This window comes from Sphaerodactylus townsendi, linkage group LG07 (genome assembly GCF_021028975.2).
Source record: "Sphaerodactylus townsendi isolate TG3544 linkage group LG07, MPM_Stown_v2.3, whole genome shotgun sequence".
Classification (NCBI taxonomy): Eukaryota; Metazoa; Chordata; class Lepidosauria; order Squamata; family Sphaerodactylidae; genus Sphaerodactylus; species Sphaerodactylus townsendi.
In genome coordinates this window covers 64,320,533-64,345,296 of record NC_059431.1, presented here as the reverse complement: position 1 = coordinate 64,345,296, position 24,764 = coordinate 64,320,533, and the positions used below count along the sequence as shown (strand labels likewise).

Here is a 24,764-nt window from a genome sequence, read left to right as displayed (position 1 = left end):
CTGATTCATCCATGTTCAAGATTTTTTACATCTTCTGGAAGCTCAAAAAATGTTACTTAAAGACTATAGCCCCCGTCATATTAAAATCAGCTTCTATTGAAACAAGATTTGTATGAAGCACTCCACAAGTATGTCATGAATCAATTACAGTGCAATCCTAAACAAGACAAAGATTTTGGATTTATATCCCACCTTGTTCTCCTGTAAGGAGTTTCAAAGCAGATTACAAACTCCTTCCCTTCCTCTCCCCACAACAGACTCCTTGTGAGGTAGGTGGGGCTGAGAGAGAACTGTGATTAGCTCAAGGTCACCCAGCAGGCTTCAAGTGTAGGAGCGTGGAAACTAAGCTGGTTCACCAGAAAAGAGTCCGCCGCTCCCCACTTGAGTGGGGAATCATGTCCGGTTCTGCAGATTAAAACCCACTGCTTTTAACCACTACACCATGCTGGCTGTCTAATTCCCTCTAAATCAATTTAAGTAAGTCCTTCTAAATCAGTTTAAGTCAGTCATCCTAGAGGGGTGAAACTCTGTTTAGGATTGCACTGTTAGATCCTTATTAAAAAAAGTTGTTCATATCTGAGTCTAGCAAGATAAAAATATTAACTGAACTTTAATGGAAACAAGAATATCTGTACACAGGAAAAGGAACTTAAATATATACTGTTAGTGTGTGCAGGGGGGCTATGTGTTACATGAAGATAAATGGCAGCTTCAATAAACTACTAAAAGTCGCTGATGACTGTAGGGGGGAAATCCTTTATAAAGTTATTAACTTTTACATTCAGTATGAGAAACAAATGCAAGTTACAGTTTCTTATTTCACCATTGTTTTCATAAGGTAATAGGACTGCAATCAATTCAGTGTTTATTGTACATGATCACCTTGATTTTATTGCATTGCCTTCTATCTTTGATGCCCATTTCTGCATTAAGTTATCCTTTAAACAGTTTTTTAAACTGCTTGCATTATTTTCCAATTCTGTAATCCTGATCCTACTGCACTGTTTATTAGATGTCTTATGCTGTCTGATTGGATAGAAATCTGCTTCATGAGAAAGACAGACTATAAATGAATAATATCAATAAACAACGCTGGGTGTTTTAAGACTTATTTCCTCCACAACAAATTGAGGCCCATTGACTGTTGTGAAGGTGGCAAGTTGGAGTCTGATGCTATGCAACTTTCTCTAATCTTCAAAGAAAGTACTGGCAGTTAGAGTAGACAGACTGACAGCTTGATGATGACCACATCATTCCCTTTTGTAAAATGACTTTTCATTATACAGATCTGACAAGATTGTCATTGGTTGTCTGCATTCCCTTTAGGTATATGATTTTGGATTTTCCCCTCATACACTTCTGTTCATTTTAGTTCTTTTTAAAATTACCTATTTGTGACCATGATAATTTAACAAGCTGTTCAATTCTATAGAGATCTTTTAGGCATTCCCAAGGAATTCTATATTTGTTTGCCATGTAAATGATTTTACAGTGCTTCATTTATAACCACTTTGAATGTCAAAAGGCGTTGAGCAGGCTAATGCAGGGACTGTAGTTTAAGGGTCCTATTTACAGGCCAATAGAAACGGACAGACAGCGAACTAATTCTGTGTTTGTCACCAATTTTTTTATTGAAAATGGCAACTTTCACAATTTATAGTAACAGAATGACAGAAAAATAATGTCCACTATTTACAGCCTTTGCACAGGCTGCTTGACTATACACAAGGCATAGTGAGAATGACAATCTAATCATAATCATTTGTGCACAAAAAGACACTATCCATCAGACATTATGTGAACATTACAGTGAATTGACATCACAAGTCCAGTGAAAATTCAGCATAATACAAAACATATCAATCTACTGCAAATAACATCCTTTAATACAATGAACATTCATTCCAAAGCAATTTAGCTAGAATCTGAAGCAGAAATGTGTTGTGTAGTTATAAGTCTTTTAAGTGAAGCTACTTCTGCAGACAAATTTGCTATGCCCTGCTTCAAATACAAGTTCTCTGCCTCAGACACCTTGTAGGAATTGTCTTTAACCTCAACCACTCCAGTTTTGCAGGCAGTCTCAATTTTGTCAGTGAGTTCTTTTTGATGGTGCCAGTGTTCTGGCTTCAGAGACCAGTCCTGGATGTTAGTCACTTGAACAGAGAAAGGAGTGTGGGAAGTGTGTACCGTATTTTGTACACCGTTTTTTTCAAGTTCAAAATGTCTTTTAGATGACATGTCAATTGGAGTTGACAGTTTCTGAGCAGTGTCTAATTCATTGTCTAATGATTCCACTTTGATTTGCATGGCCTTGGCCTTAATCCTAAGCTTGTGAGGTAGTGCAGAAGAGCTCACCTCTGGAACTTTGACTGTGGCATGGGTGTTTTTAAGTTCAACCGGGGAGTGGATTGGGCCTTTAGGAACCTGTTGCTCATCTTCTCCATCTGACGACTTTCCTACAACACCTTCATCTGCCTCTGAAGTTCTTGGAGAGTTACTGGAGGATCTGTTAACTGGCAAAAGAGGAGGGGAATGTGAATACCCGCTGAAATTGCTTCCCATGTAGTTTTGATACATGGATGACGCATAGGAGCTTCTTTCATCTCGTGGATCTCTTGAATAGTTTTCCATCTCCATTGGCTCCTGTTTGATGATCTGGAACTTATTTTCAGGATTTCTGCAATTAGTTTGTATAGGAGTTGTCTTAGCAGGATCTACTGATGAAACAGATACATCAGATAAAGAGCTTTGTGGTGAGTGCTTAATGACAGATATACAACTACTGCCCACCATATTTGGATCATGTTCATCAGTGAAAGAATTAATGCTTGATTTGGAATTCTGATACTCCTGAAAATACACAGCTGTTGAGTTACTGAGCTTCTGAACTTCTTGGGCATATGCTGCAGAGCTAATTAAACCAAACTTTAGCTTCAGTGAAAGTAACTCAGCTTTCAAAGTGGCATTTTCTTCTCCCAGTGCAATTAGTTTGTTCTCTAACACAAGGTCATTCAGTCGCCGTTTTTCACGGGACCTTTTGGCAGCTTCATTATTTTTCCGCCTTTTTTCCCAGTACATAGCATCTTTCTTTTCATCAGGAATGAATTCCCTTTTTCTCCGGCATGCTGAAGATTTGTTTTTTCCAATACTTCCTTCATTTAGTAGCATGTCTTCACCGCTTAAGTCATCAGATACGTCGGTTAATGTGGAATTAAGTACCATAATTTTGTCCACATTGCTACTTGTATCAGCAAGTGCCTGTTCGCTTTTAATGGACTGCATTTTTCTCAGCTGCATCAGAACCAAATTTTTGTAGCTGTGCAAATAGTGACTGAACAAATTAATCTCCTAGGATTCCTTGGACCATAACAACTGGATAAATACAATAATTTTAAATCCATAAGCATTCTTCCTCTTGTTTCATAGTCTCAATCATCAAGCTATCTCAGTCAAATTTTCTTCTGAGTTCATTCAATTGTCAATCTTCTTACCAACCTGTGGCACACAAAAGAAAATTATTATTTAGTTGATTTTCTGTTCCTTAATTTTAAAAAAAGTCAATTACCCTGCAATCAATCAAAGGACATCCAAGATATAAATCACTAAGCAATTTCACCTGACTGGGCATATATTAATAAAGAGCCAGGGTTAGGGTTTAATACCTATTGTTGGGGAAATAATTAACACCATACTACGGATGTATTATGTATAATTTGCAAATAATGTTTTTGTACATTTACATGATAATATTCAGGTCTACTTGAATGCATTGACACTACTAATTTAACTAATGCAGCAATCCTACTAGGGTGATTTAACTAATTGTACTTTATTCCAGAATAAATATGTTTAGCATTGAACCATTGCTGTAAACTGATGCTGCTATAAACAAAAATCTAATGTGAATCTAACCCATCTGTTCTCCCTTTGAATTACCATTTTGTTAGATGCAGGATTTCACTAAATCAAGATATACAAGGTCTCAAATGATTTAATCTTGAGGTTATGCCAGGCTAATATATAAGCATGTAAGCCCATACCAAATATATTCACTATCAAGAAATGTACAGGAGAGTATCTGTTACCAAATACAAAACGTCTAACAATATGAACAATATGTTCTTATAGAACTCTTAGAAAAGACTATAAGCTGTAGCTAGTTTATGACCCTTATGTCAGGAACTGTGCCAAGTACTATATAGGGAAGGAGTTGCTTTCTATTCATCTTGTACTGGCTGCCATTATGGAGAGTTCTTACATGCAATCCATTGAACTCAATGGACTTACAAGGGTGTAATTCTGCTTAAAATGGCACTGCTAATGTGTCAAGTGGCAGCAGATGAGTTAGGGCAGCAGATGAATAAAAATCAGTTACCACCTCTGACCTGTGAAAGAGAAGCAGCTCTGTGCTTTTACTAGTAGACACTGTGAGGTGATTGTGAAGGAAAAGAGTGATTGGCTCTGCAATGTTCAGATATCTTGCTGCTAACTGTCTATCTGTATCCAATATGGGTCGCTGGTGTTATCAGCCAGCACCCAAGCAGTGATGGATTAAGAATAATGTGGTACATCAGTGTTCTTTAAATTGAGGTCAATGGATCCCAGGGTACTTGGGATCCCAGGGATCCAAGGGTACATGGTGAACCCCTAAACGGCTTGGGGATATGGTACTTAAAGGATACACATCCTCTCATATCATCCAGTCCACCAGTAATTTGCCGCATAAGCCCTGCTCTCAGAACTAGGAAGCAGGTGGCAACCAGAGGCAGGGAATTTTCAGTAGAGGTACCTTGCTCATGGATTGACTTTCTCCCTGAGGTTCACTTAGTGTCTTTCAGCAACCAAGTCAAAATGTTTTAGTTCACCCAAGCTTTTATTTAGCATGCTTTTAGTCCAAAACCTACTATTTTAAGCTGTTCTGGTTTATGTTTGTAGCTGTGATTGGGTTCTTAATATTATATTTTAATGCAGTTATTAATTAACAGCTGTTAATATTTTGTTTTTGTTTTTTATGCTGCCTCAAGCAAGCTCCCTGGAGAGGTGACATAAAAACTTGCTAAATAAATAAAATAATATTTCAATTGAAAACCACCATTAGCTGTTATGATCCATGGATTACACACCCCTGCTGAAATCTTTTGCACTGTAAAACAGAATAAAAACCAGCTCAATTTTATACCAGAACTAACCTTGATGACTGTATTAGGACTGTCCTCCTTGGTGTGCCATTCAACCAAGAAGACTTCATAGAACTGAGCTAATGACTCCCAGTAAGTGCTCTAGGGTTATTCAGGAAGTTAGGTGTAATGGTTCTAAATTTCCAACCTTTCAAAGAGGGAAGACAATCCTGTCCCCTTCCCCTATTCCTAGAGAACTCTGAGGGCTTTGTTTTCATATAGTCAGATAGCTAAGGAAGTCTCAGCTTTTGTCCTTTTAAAGGTTGCAGAAGTCTGAGATTGTACACTGTTGATGATATATACCATGCTATCCTAAGTAGAGTTATACTCTTCTAAGTCCATTAAAGTCCTTTTATGATGGCAATGTTATTTCCTTAAACTGCTTGAATGATTGACAGAAAGGTGTCCTCCATAATAAAAAGTTATTTGTTTTATGTTGGTGAATAAAAGTTTTTCCTTACTTCACTTCAGCTAATGTATTTCTAATACAGAAATGTTAAGTGGCAGTTTGGAAAGTCACAAATTAGGACAGGTGTGTATAGAACTACTCATATTTGATGACACCATGGAACCTAATCTATGTACTTCATGAATGCCCAAAGTTTCCCTCAGAGTAGTTTTTGGACTAACATGTAGGTCATCCAGAACACCCTCTGCCATACTTTTCTGACAGTTTGATATCATCATCATTATGCAAACTGAGTTTTTAAATATCACAACAAGGATCTTAAATTGAGTTCAAAAACAAAGTGTCAGCCACCTTATGTGTTTATGGCTAAACTCAGTGAAAATTGGGTTAACAGATCTAGACAAGCCAGTCTATTTAATAAAATAACACAGGGGAGTAGTATAGATCGTATATTGGTAATATAGATCATATATTGGATTGGATCCCAATGATTGATGAACAAAAGACACTCCCATTAATGGAAAAGTACTTCCCTGCCCCCCAATTCCACTGCAGTCCACTGATCTCCCCAAGAAAACTGTTGGAGTCAATCAGAAATCTACAGCAGGACAAAGAATTCGTGATAATCACTCAATTATATTAGTGAAATGTATTGATGAGATCTAATGCCCTGGGTTCATGTTTTCTAACAAAGTAACTTTTAAAAATTTCTACTGATTTCTTTGTTCTCATTTTAACAAGCTGAAACAATCCATAGGGGAATATATGAAGCATAAATAATCTAACATGTAATAAATATCTAAGGGAAATAAATGCCATATATTAACTAACACTGGTTCACTATATAAACAGACAAGTCTGTTAAGTAATTAGTGAAATAACATGCCTCTAATAGCACTTGCTGACACATTTCCAAAATTTGTTATAAGGCAGCTCAGGTTTTCTATACCCCCAATCTGTCCAAATTAAACTAGAAATAAAGATCTAGGGTACATAAATTAATTCCTCCCTCCTTAGCCAAAAAAAAAAAAAAGACAGGCTAAGGTCATAATCCCAGCCCCATGCAAACACAGGATTTGTAGAACAGACTCTGATAAGGAGCCAAAAGTAACCTCATCCTTAACTAAGGATGGAAGGTAGAAATCAGTGTACCACAGTTGAACCAAGTGCACTGATCTTGTAAGGCCCTTCCCTCTAAATGGAGGTTACTTGATGCCACACTGTGCAGGTCTCACCTTCCCCAGGACTCGGCCACACAGCTGTTTTCAGTAGAATAACAGTGGTAAACAATAGTGAACATATTAATGAGATCTGGTAAGACTCCTGAAGGAGAATGGACTCAGTGAGTGCACTGGACTTTTGTATACTAGGAGAAAGCTTGTTTGGGGGGGGGGGGCATGTATTCTCATCCTACTCTTTACAGGATGGCAGACCGTTCATTGCAGATATTATCTGACTCATATTTCAGTACTGAATAAGACATCTGAACTTATTTATCCTATAGCAATGCAAAATGGAATCACTTCTGTACAATCTGAAGTTCTATGCAATACAAGATATGTAGGAATGGAATGGATATGGGCCAGTGAGGTCCCTAGGCTGAAGTGATAAGCATGCTGAATATGTACTAACTCAGAAGCAAAGCCATTCTCATAAGCACTATTTTATGATGAGGCAGAAACCTGTATTCCAGCCAATTTAAGATGAGGATGAATTTAGAATATAGACTATGTTTTGTTCAGAGTGAAACTCTCTTTTGTTACCCTATATAATTTTTAAATGATTTGAATGAATGAAACTATCATGTAGTACAACTTTCTTTGTCTTTGTGAAAATATGGTTGAGGTCAGGATTAATTTTCCTATAGCAAACATATTTACCACCTAGCTACATGAAGTGGTTCTGCTTCTCAGACTAGGTAAATCTTTTGGAACAGTCTTGTGTTTGTGTGTAAACTCACTAAAATATGAAATATTTTCAGTATCTTATCAGTGCCTTATTAATGACCACTTTTAAATGCTTCGTTCTGACCGAGTCAGTAGTTTGCCAAATGATGGAGATAAAGCCCTTATCAGTTAATATATGTGGATCAGCCCAAGGCAACCAATAAACATATTAAATTCCATTATTGTCGAAGGCTTGCACAGCCGGAATCACTGGGGTGCTGTGTAGTTTCCAGGCTGTATGGCCGTGTTCTAGCAGCATTCTCTCCTGACGTTTCACCTGCATCTGTGGCTGGCATCTTCAGAGGATATTAAATTCCATTTGATGATACTGGCAAAATGCCTTTAACAAAAACAAGCTATTCTACCTTGGCAATCTATAAATTCATTGGAAAACAAAAGTTTACACATAAACTAATGAACTGTATGACTGTATGTTTCAAGTTCCCAAAAGTTTTACCTTATGATTAATTTTGCAATTATTTTGTCACTCCCCCATAAAGTAGTCTAAAACCAACATTTCATACATTAGTCACTTTTGAAAGATCTGGCACTTTTAGAAATGCCATTAAGATTGTTTGCATCACTGTCATTTCAACAATATAACAGTCAATACATAGCCTTGTAATCTTAATGTTATAAGCCTACCCTCATGTAGGAATTGTTGAGCCATAGTTTTAAGATGACAACTAGCTGTTTTTGACTTGAAGAATCACGACCTGCGGCGTCTGGAGGAGGCCTGACTGTGCCCAGTGAGAGACATGAAAGGAGAGGTACTAATTGTACTTGCTGTGGCTGGATGTGAGAATCCAGGTGATTGCTCTTGGATTCTTAAAGTAGGTTTTTGGAGAAAATTAAATTAGACTCCTTCAGATGTCTGAGGTAATGTGTACGAACTAGTCCTGTGACTGAGAGGCTCATTCCGCACATGCAGAATAATGCACTTTCAAACTGCTTTCAGTGCTCCTTGAAGCTGTGCGGAATAGCAAAATCCACTGGCAAACAATTGTGAAAGTGGTTTGAAAACGCATTATTTTGTGTGTGCGGAAGGGGCCAGAGAGAGGTTGAAAGCCACATCCTCAGGAGTTGGTTTTAGTCTTCAACCTACTCTATTCTGTCTTATACCTCCTCCTCCCAATTCAATATCCAGGTAGCTACTGAGATTTGTTCTCCCACAATGCCATCCCTATGAAATTTTTAATAATGGAGTTGCAGCTTACAACTCCTTCTGCCTCAAACTCTCTTTTTTCATTCCTGTTCCATACTATATTTTTACCATTGGAAACAGGATCAGATAGCTCTGCAAAGTTATACTTGAATGAAAATAGAAATCATAACAACCAAAGAATTATTACGTAATATTTAGATCAGGTTTTCCAAATCTGCTGAACTATCAAGTATGCTATCACTGGGAAACATCCTGCAGAACCTAGTTTATTTATTTACCTCATAACTACAGGGAACCCAAAGCAGCTTACATTATTCTTCTTATATTTTATTGTCATAACAACTCTGTAAAATAAGTATTTACATTATTATTTTGTAGATTTTCTTTTTTTTTAAAAGACTGTAAGGCTCCGAAAGTGAGACTGGACTGTGAGTTGGAATATCTAACTAAGAGAAACATTGCTGTTGCCTAATGTGATGTCCTGAGAAGCTGGATCCAAGGCACACGTAACTATTTACTTAATAGAAATATTACTTTATAAGCTTTTTAATGTCAAGTGAAAGTTACCTAAACCTGGACATCCTATGACCATAATAGCAACTTGCTCACAAGTCAATAGCTGTCTGATGTGTTAAAAGATTACATAACCAACCTACAATTAATTTGTACTTCAAGATAAACCAGAAATATTGTCTTTTTAATATGAAAAAATCATATTCATCATGCAAACACCGCACCTATTAGTGTTTTGGGGAAAATTATCTCAAACATCTATCAACTGGAACCTACTGTTGCTGATTAATTAATTAAACTGTATGAATGGTTAGATGAAGATGGGGGTACTGTCTGGTGAGACTCCATTATTAAAGGGGTTAAGACAAGGTTGTCCACTTTTCCCTTTTTATTTATTTTATATATAAGAGATTTATCAGTTTTACTGCAAAGTTCTCAACATCATCCCATATTGGCCCATAATAAGATTTCAGTTCTGTTGCAGATGCTATGGTACTTTTGTTGCAGATAGCAAGTGAGTTGTGCAGTTTAGAGGAATATTCCTCTAGTTCAGAGGAATATTGCAAAAATGAGCACTTGATCATAAATGCCCAGAAGATGGGCAGTCCCAACCAAATTCAGTGGCAAAGTGCTGCAGCACTAATATGGCACTAGCCCACTGCTCTCATAGAAGTTTCCTGGCAGCATGAGGAGGCTTAAAGAGCCAAAAAGCCTCTCTGCCGCCAAGAGACTTCTATTGGGCAGAATACGACATGTTTTTGGTGGCGCAAGTCTTGCAGCTCCATCCAAAGTGGGGAGGGGGCAAATCTGCCTGTGGAAGCAGTTCACAGTCATGCCAGCAGATTTGTCGTCCCCATGGCACTTGCCTGTGTGCGGCCACAATGGCCTGTCCCTGTTGGGATGTAGCGCTAGCATTCCTGCACTCTCGCCGCCAGCATAGTGGGGTGGTCCAGAGGCGTGGCTGGGGGAGGAACTGACTTTAGTCGACTTCCTCCTGGCCATTCACCCTGCTGTGCTGGCAGATGGTATGGCTGACTTGCGCCACCAAAAACATGTCGTATTTCTTAAGATGGGTCACGGGTTCACCCAAATGTATTGCCAAAACAGCAATATAAGGTGAACTAGCAATTAATTATCTCAAAATAAGAGCCTGGCATTCTACTTTTAAGTCTTAAGAGTGGTGCTAAATACAATCCCCAACTTCTAGGTACAATGTCTTGGGAATGATAATTATAAGTTACCATGGAAACAAATGGTATATAAAAGGCTAATCATCTAAGGATTCTTAATGGATACTATGATGAGAAAGAGTCAGCATGGCTTTTGCAGAGGCAAATCCTGTCTTACAAACTTACTAGAGTTCTTTGAGGGTGTAAACAGGCATGTGGACAGGGGTGAACCGGTGGACATTGTCTACTTGGATTTCCAAAAGGCTTTTGACAAAGTTCCTCACCAGAGACTGTTGAGAAAACTCAGCAATGAAGGAATAAGAGGGGAAGTCCTCCTATGGATTAAGAACTGGTTGAGAAACAGGAAACAAAGAGTGGGTGTAAATGGGAAGTTCTCACAATGGAGAGATGTCGGGAGTGGTGTCCCCCAAGGATCCATTTTGGGACCAGTGCTCTTTAACCTATCCATAAATGACCTGGAAGTAGGGGTGGGTAGCGTGGTGGCCAAGTTTGCACATGATACCAAATTATGTAGGGTGGTGAGAACCACAAAGGATTGCGAAGAGCTCCAAGCAGACCTTGATAAATTAGGTGAGTGGGCTCAGAAATGGCAAATGCAGTTCAATGTAGCAAAATGTAAAGTGATGCACATAGGGGCAAAAAATCCAAACTTCACATACACGCTACAGGGGTCAGTGCTATCAGTCACAGACCAGGAAAGGGATTTAGGCGTCTTAGTTGATAGTTCCATGGGAATGTCAACTCAATGCATGGCAGCTGTAAAAAAGGCAAACTCTATGCTGGGAATCATTAGAAAAGGAATTGATAATAAAACTGCAAAGATTGTCATGCCCTTATATAAAGCAGTGGTGCAACCGCACTTGGAGTACTGTGTCCAGTTCTGGTCGCCGCATCTCAAAAAGGATATTGAGGAGATAGAAAAAGTGCAGAGAAGGGCAGCAAGGATGATTGAGGGACTGGAGCACCTTCCCTATGAGGAGAGGCTGCAGCGTTTGGGACTCTTTAGTTTGGAGAGGAGGTGGCTGAGGGGGGATATGATTGAAGTCTACAAAATTATGCATGGGGTAGAAAATGTTGACAGAGAGAAATTTTTCTCTCTTTCTCACAAGACTAGAACCAGGGGGCATTCATTGAAAATGCTGGGGGGAAGAATTAGGACTAATAAAAGGAAACACTTCTTCACGCAACGTGTGATTGGTGTTTGGAATATGCTGCCACAGGAGGTGGTGATGGCCACTAACCTGGATAGCTTTAAAAGGGGCTTGGACAGATTTATGGAGGAGAAGTCGATTTATGGCTACCAATCTTTTTTTTTTATAGTTGTTTTTATTGCTCAGTTTCAAAAAGAATTACAAGAGGAGGAAGTTAGAAACACACAAGTATAGCATAATTGGAGAAACAAAGTGATACAATAATTATACTATACATTAAATCAACTCCGATCGTGGCTATTCTCAAGAAGAAAAAAAATTTTCATGTGTATTTATCACAATTGTCATAATTAAGTACCCACCATATTGCTTCCCCTCCCCCCCTCCCCCCCTTCCCCTGGCTTCCACTCCAACTGACTCGTGTACAGCGAGCCTTACTTTATTATTCTCTATAACTACATAATTAAAAAAACATCTGCTTTGTTCAAAGTACAAACAAAAAACAAAGCTGTCTTAGGAAAAAAAAGAAACTTCTATATGTTTAAAAAAGGAAAGAAAGAAGGTTTTTTTCCCCCCTAAAAAGTACATTTCTAATTTGTTATAATTATAATACTATGTCTTATTTATAATGGATCAATTACAACATTATAAGTAGATGAAACAAAGTCTGACCACGGCTGCCATATCTGCTGGTAATATTCTGACGACCTGTTATTTAATTGAAAGGAGAGTCTGTCCATTTTATTTAGTTGCTGCATCTTGCAGATCCACTCGTCTATCTTTGGGATCACAGCTGATTTCCAATGTCTCGCTAGAACGATTCGGGCTGCTGAAATCATATGGAACAACAGATGTTTGTAATTTTCAGCAATCTTTTCCTTCATTAATGCAGGGCCCAAAAGATAGGTTGCTTCAGTTTTTTTAAAGGTTATTTTAATTATCTTGGTTATTTGGTCATGTATCTCCTTCCAGTACCTTTTAACCTTTATACATGTCCACCATACGTGGTGGAATGTTCCTGGTTTGACTCCACATTTCCAACAGTGCGGAGGAATTTGGGGGTTCATTTTATGTAGTATAGTTGGGGTAAAATAGGTTCTAAAATACATTTTAATACTATTTTCCCACATTGTTGAATTTGGAGTATACTTATATATTTCTTTGTAGAACCTACTCCATTGTTCTAAAGTAATTACCTCTCTTATGTTTTCTGACCAGCGTATCATATTTGGTTTTACCACTTCTTGCTCAGTTTGTTGAGTTAATAATACTTTATATATAGAACTCACAATTTTCTTATCTGTTCCTATAAATATGTTATCTAATTCTGTTTTCCTTTTTTGGATTCCCCAATTTTTTATGTCTAATTTATAATAGCTTTCTAGTTGGCAGAATGTGTACCAGTGACAAGGTTGGTCTTCCCAGGCTATCTGATGCCTTTGTTTTAGGGTGGGTTGGTTATTATTCCAAAGAATTAGATCTTGGTATTTGGGCCAAAAGGTTGTTGTTGATCTAACTCCACCAAAATGGGATTTCATTCTGGAAACCCATAGTGGGAGTCTACTATAGAATATATTTCTATATTTGTTCCAGATTTTAATTAAGGCAGAACGAATAAAATGGTTTTTTATAACTTTGTCTATTGTGTTTTTTTTGTCCTTATTCGGCCAAAGATATGCATGCCAGCCTTTTGTTAAGTTATATCCCTCAAGATCTAACAATTTATGGTTTTCCAGCCTGATCCATTCCCTGACCCATCCTAATGCTGCTGCATCATGGTATAACTGGAGATCTGGAACAGCCAGTCCCCCCTGCCTCTTTTGTTGGATAAGGTCTTTATAACGTATTCTGGGTTTCTTACCTTCCCAGATGAATTTATTAATTTCTTTCCTCCATTGTGCAAAACTTGATTTAGTTATAACCAGGGGGAGGTTCAGAAACAAAAACATAAATTTGGGGAGGATATTCATCTTAACTATACTTATTCTTCCTAACAATGATGTCTGTTTTCCTGCCCACGCTATTAGTTTATTTTTAACTGTTATCCACGTCTGGTCATAATTGTTTTTTAGGAGATTTTTATTATTATCTTCTATCCAAATGCCTAGATATTTAACTTTCTTTTCCACCTTAATATTTGTTAGTTGTTTAATTCTCAGTTTTTCTCTTATGGACAGATTAAATGTCAGCATCTTAGTCTTTTGAAAATTTATTTTTAAGCCTGCTAGGCCACCATACTCTTCTAACACTTCTAAAACTTTTTAAATATTTTCTATAGGATCATCTATAAATAGAACTATGTCATCAGCAAAAGCCAGGATTTTAAATGAATGTTTTTTTTATTTTTATGCCTTCAAAAGTTTTCTGGTTTAGGATCTCTCTTATTAGTATTTCAAGTGTGTTTATATATAACAAAGGTGATATTGGGCATCCCTGTCTAGTTCCTTTTTCAATTTTGAATTTCCCTGAATAATCCCCATTTATTTTAATTACCGCTTCCTGGTCTTTGTAAATTTCATGTATTGCTCTATAGAATTCATCTTTTATACCCATTTTAACTAATACTGCGAGCATAAAATCCCAGCTAACCATATCAAAGGCTTTTTCAGCGTCGAGGAACACCATAGCAGTTGGAAGATCGGGTCTATCATTTATATATTCTATTAATTTATGGCTACCAATCTTGATCCTCCTTGATCTGAGATTGCAAATGCCTTAACAGACCAGGTGATCGGGAGCAACAGCCGCAGAAGGCCATTGCGTTCACATCCTGCATGTGAGCTCCCAAAGGCACCTGGTGGGCCACTGCGAGTAGCAGAGAGCTGGACTAGATGGACTTTGGTCTGATCCAGCTGGCTTGTTCTTATGTTCTTATGTTCTTGTGATAGTAAATGCGTAACAGGTGATATGTAATAAATATACTCCTGCATGTAATACTGAAGAATTATCCTCTGAGATTCAGTTCTTGGTGTAATTTCATCATTATGAGGTGTATATTTAGCATTGTATTAATAGTTACAGATTAACTAACTGAAGTACAACCATACTTCCCAAAGGTAAATTAAACAAATTACATGCTTAAATTATCTTTTAGGCAGAATTTAAATGTGTGCCAAAAATAGCAGTTGATTAAAAAGATTACAGGTAAGGTCAGTGGACCCATATTTTTTCCTCCATTTGTCTCACAAATCTGATTTAGAGCTCACATTCATTTCTATAATATCTGTAATATTTGAGTTAGAAAATTCACTGTCCTTAGTAAAGACTAATTTCACTGGGAAAGTGGGGGGATGAAGAAAGGAAAGCACTCAGTCCTGGAGTGCTGGAGCCAGCAGTCCTAGTTGGTATCCAATGCTTAATGCTTACTCAACAGAGGGGAAAAGAGATCCAACTCCAAGCAGCAGTCAGCACAGCAAGTGTAGAAAAGTCCATAGTACCTACAAGGTAATCCACCAGTCACAAAGTGCCATGCAAATGATGCCCAATGACAGCCACAGATGGAAGGAGTCAGCCAGCACATGACGCAACTGTGGGAACTCCCTTGATGTCAGCCTACCACTATTCATATGCAGAATCCAGCGATGGAGGAAACAAAAGGAACAGAATACCCCTCCCTGAGTGGTAGACCACAGGGAAAACAGTAGGAACCCAGACCACAGCATATTTGTTCTCTCCCTTTGATATTTTTCCAAATTGTTCAATTTTTGTGCAAAGTGTTCTTTCTCTAGAGCTCCCATCGTAAAAGTCTATCCCCCATGTGTGTTCTAGATCACAAAGCCAGGAAGATGCTGGATGTATGCCCTGTTATCAGACATATAGATATCCTGGGTAGGGTTTATATACTGTCTGGGAAAGCTATAATTGGCTGCAGGCTTAGCTGGTATTCCAAGTTGTGCCATAACTTGGAAGAGTGGCTGTAGGAAAGCAGTTATATTCTCTCTCCTCATGGCTTCTGTGGGGATTTTCCAGTTACACAAGAATGGTTGCTTGTGTAACATTATATCATTGCTGTAGAACTAGAACAATAATAAATCAATTTTAACACAGGTAAAGACAAATCTACAGCACCATTTTCAAGTAGAGGTGTCAAGTGCTGGGGGGTGGGGGAATGCCCTGTCCCTTTAGTAGATGCTTAATAAGATAGTATTTAGCAGGTGATGTTATTTATTCCCATGTCATGAAAAGCTTCACTTCCCCATTTCTACATCTTAAGCCCCTGTTCAAAGGACCACATTTTTCTTCAGGCCAGTTGGCAGCCCTACCTCCTAGTCAACTCCCCTCCCCAATGATCAACCTATGCAGTTATGCATTAAATTTTAATTATTATGAACTATCACAAAATATTTTCAAATCTTTAAGAGTGTTTTATTGTTTTACAAACGCTGCAAGACTGTATTTAAAGTTCAAATGTGATTTGAGTTACTCCCTCTTTCTGCAAGTGGCTCATTATTATTGCATTTTGAAATGTAATCCACTTCCAGTACGGAAAGACTGGAACAAAGAACATTAATGTAACGCTTACTTGAACAAGGAGCAATACAAATGCATTTGGAAAAACTAAAATATATCAGATTGTACATTATCATAAGAAATTAACGCAGTTTTTTTAAAAAATAAGATATTTAGGGGTTTTCTACAACACTCTTTGGGTAGTATTTCATCTTTTATTTGTTCCGTTTCTTGCTTTTGACAGCCAAACTTGCCATCCTGTTGATTAAAAGTATAAATATTTCACTGGAAATATTTCCTTGATGTGTGGATTAAACTGAAATGATCATTGGCTGAAAATCAATTAAAGTTTTGCTGGGGACTTGCAGTATTTTTCTCTCATACTAGAGCAGACTGCAACAACCGTGGCAAGGTCATCTAGAAGAATCTGTTAAGCTGATGAGTCAGATCTCTTGCTTAACAATATGCAGTAACCATAAAACAAAGCAATGTATTGTTTAAGTGATTTCATCACAGTAATGTTATAATAACCACAGATCATTATGATAATGTAACAAGTCAGCCATCTGGAAAAAGAACGTCATTTCATAAATGAAGTTTGCACAACCTTTAGTAAAATAAGCACACCTTAAAATAAGCTAAATGTGTGTGCTTTGTTTCAAGTTAACGTACCCCAATGACTGATGGACTAACAGTCTCTTTCTTCACAGCTGTAGACAAACCATAAAAAGCCTCAGTAAGCTCACAGGGTTTTTTGACTAATCTCAAACCATTTCCTTTTTAAAAATAATCAATTCTGACAGAAATCTGAACCTGCAAATCAAGGAACCTGAAGGCCATGGAGACTAGTTAACAAATTGCTAAAGAATAAGGAAGGCTAAAAATAGATGGTAATTAAAAACTAAAAGGAAATAAATCCTTGTGAAACCTTTTTAATACATTAATGAACAAAGGGACCTTTGCTGATGGTATTAATATAATCAGGATCTGAAATAACAAAAGATACTGGATACCTGAAGCCCACAGCAGGCCAGTAGCCCTAAACTGGGGAACAGAGGTTTTGTTTGTTTGTCCCTCAACAATAATGTTCAAATTCTGGCCTTGGGTAAATAAGTAATATTCAGCCTGAGTTTCATGCACATACATTTTAGATGTTTGTGAAAATGAAATGAAGCAAACTTTTCAAAACACTTTTCATAGTGAACATTCTACGGAAATTATAAATAACTAGCAATAAATCCCATTGTACAAACAAATACAACAGGCTCTAGAAAACTGTTAGTGGGTTAATGGCGCCCACCAAGGGAGACAACCCCTCCCGCCTTTCTTCCCTTCTTGGCCCTGGGTCACTAGCTCCTTCCTTGTCCTCCTCCTTCTCTTAGATGCTTGCATCAGCATTCTGCATGGCGCCCAATGAGGGAGGCAACCCCTCTTGCTTTTCCTCCTACCTCAGCCCGATGTCATCAACTTCCTCCTCCTTCTCCTGTACCCAGATGCCTGGTCCTCTTCTCAGATCCCTGTATTGCCACTCAACACTTAATAGCACAGTTGCGGCCACCAGCAATCACAACTCTCCCATGGGGAATGGCTGACACCTGCACCTGCTCCTTCTCAGGCAGCTGCAGACAGTACAGTAACTGTAATTAATTCAGTAGTGGGGGAGAAGGGCGAGCACGAGTGACAGTGAGTAACCACCACACTCCACTGTTTTGTTTGTGTTGTTATTTACCAACCCTAAGTAAGCCCCGCTGAGTAAGTCTGGATTCCCAGCTGCCAGCATAATTCTGTGAATGGCCAGGTTAGAGCCAATCAAAGTTGGCTCCTCCCCAGCCATGCCCCTGACCCATTCCCACTACGTCGGTGGTAGCAGAACCAATAGAATCCTGGCACTGCATCCCAGTGCCAGGGGGAAGAAATGGCTGCATGCTGCTTCCATTGGCAGATTCGCCGTCCCTTTCCCCTGATGGGGCTCTGAAGAACTCTGTAATATCAGAACTTGTGTTGAGCATAAACAGAAATGGAGAAGGAACAACAAGATGCTGTGGAACAAATTGGGAAGCCTGGAGTTCAAGTTATCAGACAGAACAATAAGTGGGATTGAATAGTCAATATTCAGCTATGACGATCATAGGCGTAGCTATAATGGGAACATCCGGGGACAACCGCTCCAGTTGGCTCCCGTTGAGTCACATGGGGAGAGGGCCCGGAAAATCACCCCCCACACTTCTGCCAGCCAGGCACAGCGTGGAGCAGAGCTGCCTAGGCAGGCCTTGGCTGGCTCAGCTGCTGCTCGAGGGGCGGGCTGAGACGAGCCAGAGGAGGCAGGGCGGTCACAGCGCAGTGTGCACAGATGTGTCGGAGCAGCCAGGTGCCGCCCGGGCAGGCCGAGGCGAGCCAGGGGGACCCTCCACTTTTTTTCTCCCTGCCGCCAGCCAAGGTAAGTGGGGGGCAGGGCGCAGGGCCCAAGGGGGGCAAAAAACTGGGAGTCTGCCCTGGGCTCCATTTCTCCTAGCAACACCACTGAAGACACATAGGTAGAGGAACTTAGGCAGAAGCAAATACCAACACAGAACTTGTTTCAGAGGTACAGGCCTGATCCTGCAAATTTCCTTGTGAATACTTCCACGAGTGGGAAGCTATCCCTAAGAATAAATTACAGTTACACCCAGAGGACCTCAACAACTCAATGAAGAGACAGTACCATTACAGGGGTGTTGATCATGGTCCAATAAAGCTAAATTATTTTAGAACTCCAGTTTGAGCAGATAACTACATAGAAACAATACACAGGACCATTGACAATCAGGGAAAACTCAACTCTCTTTGTTGCTCCAAGTATTCAGAACATGAAAAAAGAGATTATTCCCCCCCCCCCCCGCACTTATTTTGCAGTTGCCCAGTTCTATAGCAATTCCTCTTGAAGCCAGGTGGTGGCAGCATGTCCTCCCATGTGCCCCATCAGCTTCAAGAATGGGCAAAGGGTTTCTGGATACTGTTGGAACACAGTAGCACAAATGCAGGAGGAGGTCACGTCTCTTACTATACCTCACCAAGTTGGACTGCAGATAGGCTCTACAACCTAGCTTGGTTACACAGTCAGGAATGCAACAGTTGGTGCCCTCTGCCAAAATGGCATTCCAACAGCTGCTTCCATTGATGAATCCTGCTCTGACTATCTTATCCAATATATATATTCAATATTCAGCAAATCCTAGTTTAATTAGGTTGTGATATGTCTTTATGGTGTGCTAGTCTGCTACAGCTGCAGGACAGCCAACTAGTAATTATATAACCCATTGTTTAAATGCAAGTACATAAACAATATACACTCATAGCATATCAAGAAATATATTCAAATGTTCAGTTGACCACATATTCTGGACTGACCATAAATCCATTATTTGATGTATCAAAGAGGTATAATGTTCCAGTAGTCAACCATTGCTTCAAACATGACAGATAACACTATATATCCTAAGTGATTCATGTGTTTTTATGCAACTGCATGTGGTGAGAGTAATTCAGTTACGTCTGTTGTCTATGTGGCATCCCCCCCCCCCAAAAAAAGGTCACAAAGAAGGACAGAAATAATATTATTCAACATTGTCATGTGTAAAACCTTCTGGGAATATACTTAGTGGAAACTTGCTGCCCGGTTATCTCTTACTAATGAGCTTTTATCTACCAAAACGGATGCCTAGGAGACCTTCCAACAAGTATACATGAAGAAACTTTAATTTGTGTTTACTATAGGAGTCAGGTAAAAAGAAATTTAATTTATAAAGCTCTGTGTTATCTTATAATTTAGCCACAGCTATAGTCCTGTATGGTTCTGCCATTTAACAATCTACTTTACGGACAAAATAAATGAAACATACCATTTTAAAAATTATTTATGGGACAAAAAATAGAATTAGCGTGAAATTTAAAGTGTATTTTCAAAAGTTATGATCATGTGTAGCTAGTCCAGACTGTAAATATTGAACACCGTAAATGTTAGTTTACATTACATAAATATTACATAAATATTGAACACCGCCCAGAGCCCCTCGGGGATGGGGCGGTCTAGAAGCCCAAAGTATAAATAAATAAATAAATAAAACAATGTGAAAAACTGTAGCAAGAGCCTAAAGCTAAAACTTTAATGTTCCAGAGAGCAGAGAAAATAATTCTGGAGAGACTATACATTGTACCATGCAGATAAGAAAACAGACATGAGGAAGCCTCATCAGTCCAATGGATTAAAATATATTGCAGAATTTGATCAGGCACATAAATAATAAATGTCTTTAAATAGTAAAATATTAACATTTGTTCCAGTGCCTTCTTTTTGGGGTCCTGACTCAGAACTGCAGTCATCAGTTTGTCATTAGAACTTTGAAGTCAACAGCAAAGCTGCCAGCTCACATCAGTAGACAACTCAGGAAAGTCTGTGTCAAAGACTTCTTAACATTATTTATGATGTTGAGAGCGCCCATATTTTGGATCATTCAGGGAACTCACTAAAATAGAAAGTGTCGAATTCTAATAAAAACAGCAAAAGTCAGATGATGGAAAGAAAAGTAACTAAAAAGTATTCAAACAGTTTTACTGTATCACAGTTAAAAATATAAGAGGAAATCAAATAAAAATGTCATATGTATCCTCTCGTGGAATTATCATTAACTACATATACTGCTGCTCAGTGGTTACAATCTGTTTCCATAGGTTAATAATAACTACTTTGGCATTTCAAGTGGAAGCAATCAGTTATAACTGTCTAGTCCCACCAGTGAAATGTGCTCAGTTTTTAAAATACAAAACTCTGTACTCTGTCTACAGCTATTACTACCATGGCTAACAACTGGGGTTATGTTTAAGCTTCAGATCTGTGTTCGTTTAACTGGGAGCAAGTCCCATTGAGCTCAGTGGGACATCTAAGAAACATGCCAAGGTTTGTTTCATAGCAACATTAACACCAGTGAAATACCAGTTATTTTAAAGCCGCTGGGAGAAAGGGGCGGGGGTGTCCCAAACTTATAGAAACAGGCCTTGGACACTGCTGAACTAATAATACCATTGGCTGTTATATTTTAATCTCTCCTTTTGTACCTGTGGTAAAAATGCCACCCACAATATGCAGTGTGTCCCAGTCAAGTCTCCTCAGTTCACTCCTTCACACCAATAACTGTGTCACATCAAGCAAACATTTTTATGCACGGAGTCACACACTCCCCACGGAATTCGGCCAAGTCATAACAGGGAACTGCGAGAAAACTGGAGGCTGCTGAAATTTTGCTGCACTATGGGGGACGCTGGCAAATAGGCCTCCCTCAGACATAGTCCAAGGCATGTGGGGCTTTTTACATTTTTTAAAAAACAGAAGAAATTTAGTCCAGGCTTGGGCGCATGAAGAGCGAAGGCACGCCAGCCGAGGGCATTCAAGCCTGAGAGAAGTCGGCCGGCCAAACCCTTGCAGGCTGCCAACGACTCCATTCGCAAGCCAGAAGAGGCAGAGAGAGAGGGAGGCGGAGGGAAAGAGGGAGAGGAGCGCTCTGCCCATCGTGCCCCCTCCCTCCCTCCCTCCCGAGTGCGCGCGTCAAACAGCGAGTACACACACTACGTGACTGGAGACGCATCCCTCCCTCCGGCCGGCTTGTTCTGCTCTCGCTCCCTGTCAGGACACAAAACAACTGTTCCACTGCCTTATTTACTCCTCTGGCCGGCCTTGCTCCAGCCAGCCAGCCAGCCTGCCTGCCCGCCTGCCGCTCTCCCACGCCCGCCGGCCCGCCCCACTGGAGAGCCGCCTCGTCTCGCTCCCCCTTCCAGAACAAAGGAATGCGAAGCGCAGCAACGGCGACAGCAGCAGCAGCAGCAGCAGCAGCGCCCTCCAGCCCTCTCCGCCAGCCAGGCAACCAACGCGCGCTCCCTTCCCAGTCATAACAACCAACGCCTAAGGCTCCGGCGGTCAGCGCGCCGCCCCCGCCCCCGACTCCGGCCGCGGCCCCCTCCCCCCCCCCCCGTATCCCGGACGAAAAACGAAGCCCTTCAGAATCGAAGTGGGATTTTGCTCGGACACCGCGGGCGACCCCTGCCCCGTTGCTTTAGGCACCAGCTAGCCCCATCGATTCCCAAAGGGGGTCGTAATGTCCACTTTAAATCTGGGAAATGGTCTGTGCGATACACTTTGGGAGGCGTTTCAATTGGCATTGACACATGTACCCATAAACTGGTTCATCAATAGAAAGCAAAACACGCTGGATCAGATTCTCTGTCCTGCGATGTAATTGGATTTTGGAAATGACTTCGGATCAGGTCACTGGCTTAACTGGTACAAAAGTAAGGCACAAAATTGGAAGAGGAGAGAACATACTAGTAGGAAGGTTATGATCTTCCATTAGAAGTATGGTCATTCAGTATGTAATACTGCCCTAGATCCCTCTGGGTGTGTGTGTGTGGGTGTGTGTGTGTGTGGGTGTGGGTGTGTGTGTGTGTGTTTGGCGTAAGGTATGAGATCCCAAACATTGGAATAAGAACCCAAACATAACACACCCTGTCAGGCTGACTTCGCCGTTGTTCATTGCAGTTTACACTGGCGATCAGGTCACACGCGATCTCGCTTTTCCCGAAATGCGTAATGATCGCTAAAGGTCTTTTTTGCAGAGAACAGGAGGCGAGGCGGGAGAGAAAAATCATACAAGTAAGCCAACACCTACCAAACCACTTGATGTCTGGGCGAAATGCCTTCCTAAAAATACTAGCCTTATCAAAACGTCTCCGAGGGCGTGGAGTTCAAAACGCAAGCAAATGTCCTTGAACGTCTATTTGCGTAGCTCTGGAGAAAAGACCAGAAATAGCCCATGAAGCCACAATTGCTCAAATGTGATAGGGCTAAATATAGACGTACGCAATTTTCATTTTAAGGGACATGGCACACATTCGCTGAGCTAAACTGCCTACCCACTTACACAGCGATCTACTTTTCTTGAGGAGGAGGGGAGCCCGGGGGGGGGGGGAGGGAGAAGAAAGACGACTTGGGAAATCTATTCGACATTTTAAAGGCTGAGATTGCTCTAGTTTCTCTGTGGCGAGATTTAAAAAAAAAACATAGTTAGCTTCCTAGCTTGACTGCTAGCAAATACTGTGGTTACGTAATACAACATTTCCAGGAACGATCAGGAAACGAAGTGATTGAAAACCCGTCACCAATCGGGAGAAACAGGCATCTTGGTGAATGTACATAGAATAAAAACACACAACCCAAATGGAAATCTGGGAGAAAAGGCGATTGTGACGGGTACTGGTCTGACAGTTTTTAAAAAGTGTAGTCCATCTATTATTCAGCTTTTCTTTTCATTTTCAGAGTAATGAAGTTGTAATGAAGGTAGATAAAGACTGAAACCTCGAATGCTGCACCAAAATTAGCAAAGCACCGCACGCTCCGCTCACAGAATAGCAAACACTTGCCAGTAATTCACAGTGGACAGATTATGCAATCTGTGAAAGAACAAATCCCATCACACACACACCCCGCCGCCTGTTTAGACATTCAGGCAGGAAAATGTGTGCCTGTCTGATAAAAACAAAAACAGGGCCCCCTCATAACTATATATATAAAAATCTGCAAGCAAGCATTTTTGGGAACAGTAAAAAAAATCATCCCCCCCCCAATAGCAACCCAGAATGCCAACTTTCTCTTATTCATCTCCTCCACCACTCCTACTCAGACAACAAGCGTCCTTCTCCCAGCCCTGGCTCAGTGACAGGCTGCACTCCGATCCCCCATCCCGCCCCCCGACCTTTTCTCCTCCAAAACATCAATTCCACTCAAACAAGGCGACATATTATGCAACAGCAATGTAGCACCAAGAGCCAGTGATCAAGCGGCAGCCACCCTTGCTCAGAGTCTTTGGGCTGTTCAAAGGGACGCTGTAAACAAAGCGGCCACCTTAAGTTGGCGAGTCCCAATGTTGACGTGCCAAAGAGTGAAAAAAAAGTTACTGCGATAAGAGATAAATTAGACAATAGACAGGCAGATACGTGTTTTTTTAAGCCAGAAGCGCATGTACAGAGCTAGCTAGGTAGGAAAGGGTGATTCACACAGAGCGTGATAATAAATGTGCCCAGTGGATAACGCATTGCAAATTCTAGTTCCATGAAAGGGTCTATATACCTTGGCAGTCGCCTCCGGTGGAAAGGGTCTGTCTTCTCAGAAGATCCCTTTGGCATCTGCCTGCTTGCTCTTGAAGCGGATTACTTTGGAGTGGAGCCGACAGATGAAAAGCGTTCAGGCTGCTGGAGGCTGTGATGCCAGAGGGGAAGACCCCTGAAGACCCCCTTCTAAATGGGCGCGCTGCCTTCCCTGGGCAGCCCAAATCCGCTCCTGGGTCAGGAGGGAGAGAGCGAATAAACCAGGCGAGTGTCGAGAATGGGTCTCCTGCTGCTGATGCCGTTGCTTCCGCCGCCACTGGAGAGAGATCTGTGTTAGTAGGTCAATACTGTACACTCCCCACAACGTACAATCTTCATGCCTGCCTCTGCAATGATTGGCGGTCCACCAGTCCCAATCAGAGCTCAGGGTTTTCCGAAGAGCAGCCAATGGGTGTCTCCGGGAGAGAAGTAACAAGGGCAGGACCAGACTTGAATTGAACTCAGTTTCTCGCCCTCCCTTTCCTCCTCCCCCTCCTTCCCTCGTATTCCCCCCCCCCCCCCGCGCCTCGATGGAGCTGTGTGTGTGGTACAGTAGATGTATGGGCTAGATATTGCATAACTAGGCAAAGCAGGG

The 24,764-nt window shown here is 40.4% G+C and overlaps 2 protein-coding genes across 2 annotated transcripts in view; both read right to left on the bottom strand.

Moving 5' to 3' along the window:
- AUH (AU RNA binding methylglutaconyl-CoA hydratase) overlaps positions 1-24,272 on the bottom strand; it is a 99,678-nt gene extending 75,406 nt beyond the window's left edge. Inside the window, exon 1 of the mRNA XM_048504747.1 lies at positions 24,153-24,272. The gene's annotated coding sequence lies outside the window, so the exon portion shown is untranslated. The remainder of the gene's footprint in view (positions 1-24,152) is intronic.
- On the bottom strand, positions 737-24,287 carry NFIL3 (nuclear factor, interleukin 3 regulated). Its single transcript, XM_048504745.1, has 2 exons — positions 24,153-24,287; positions 737-3,495 (listed from the first exon to the last, which is right to left on the bottom strand). Exon 2 carries the CDS (start codon positions 3,295-3,297, stop codon positions 1,915-1,917), a length of 1,383 nt encoding a protein of 460 aa, XP_048360702.1. The 5' UTR covers positions 3,298-3,495; positions 24,153-24,287; the 3' UTR covers positions 737-1,914.
- Positions 24,288-24,764: the final 477 nt, after the last annotated feature.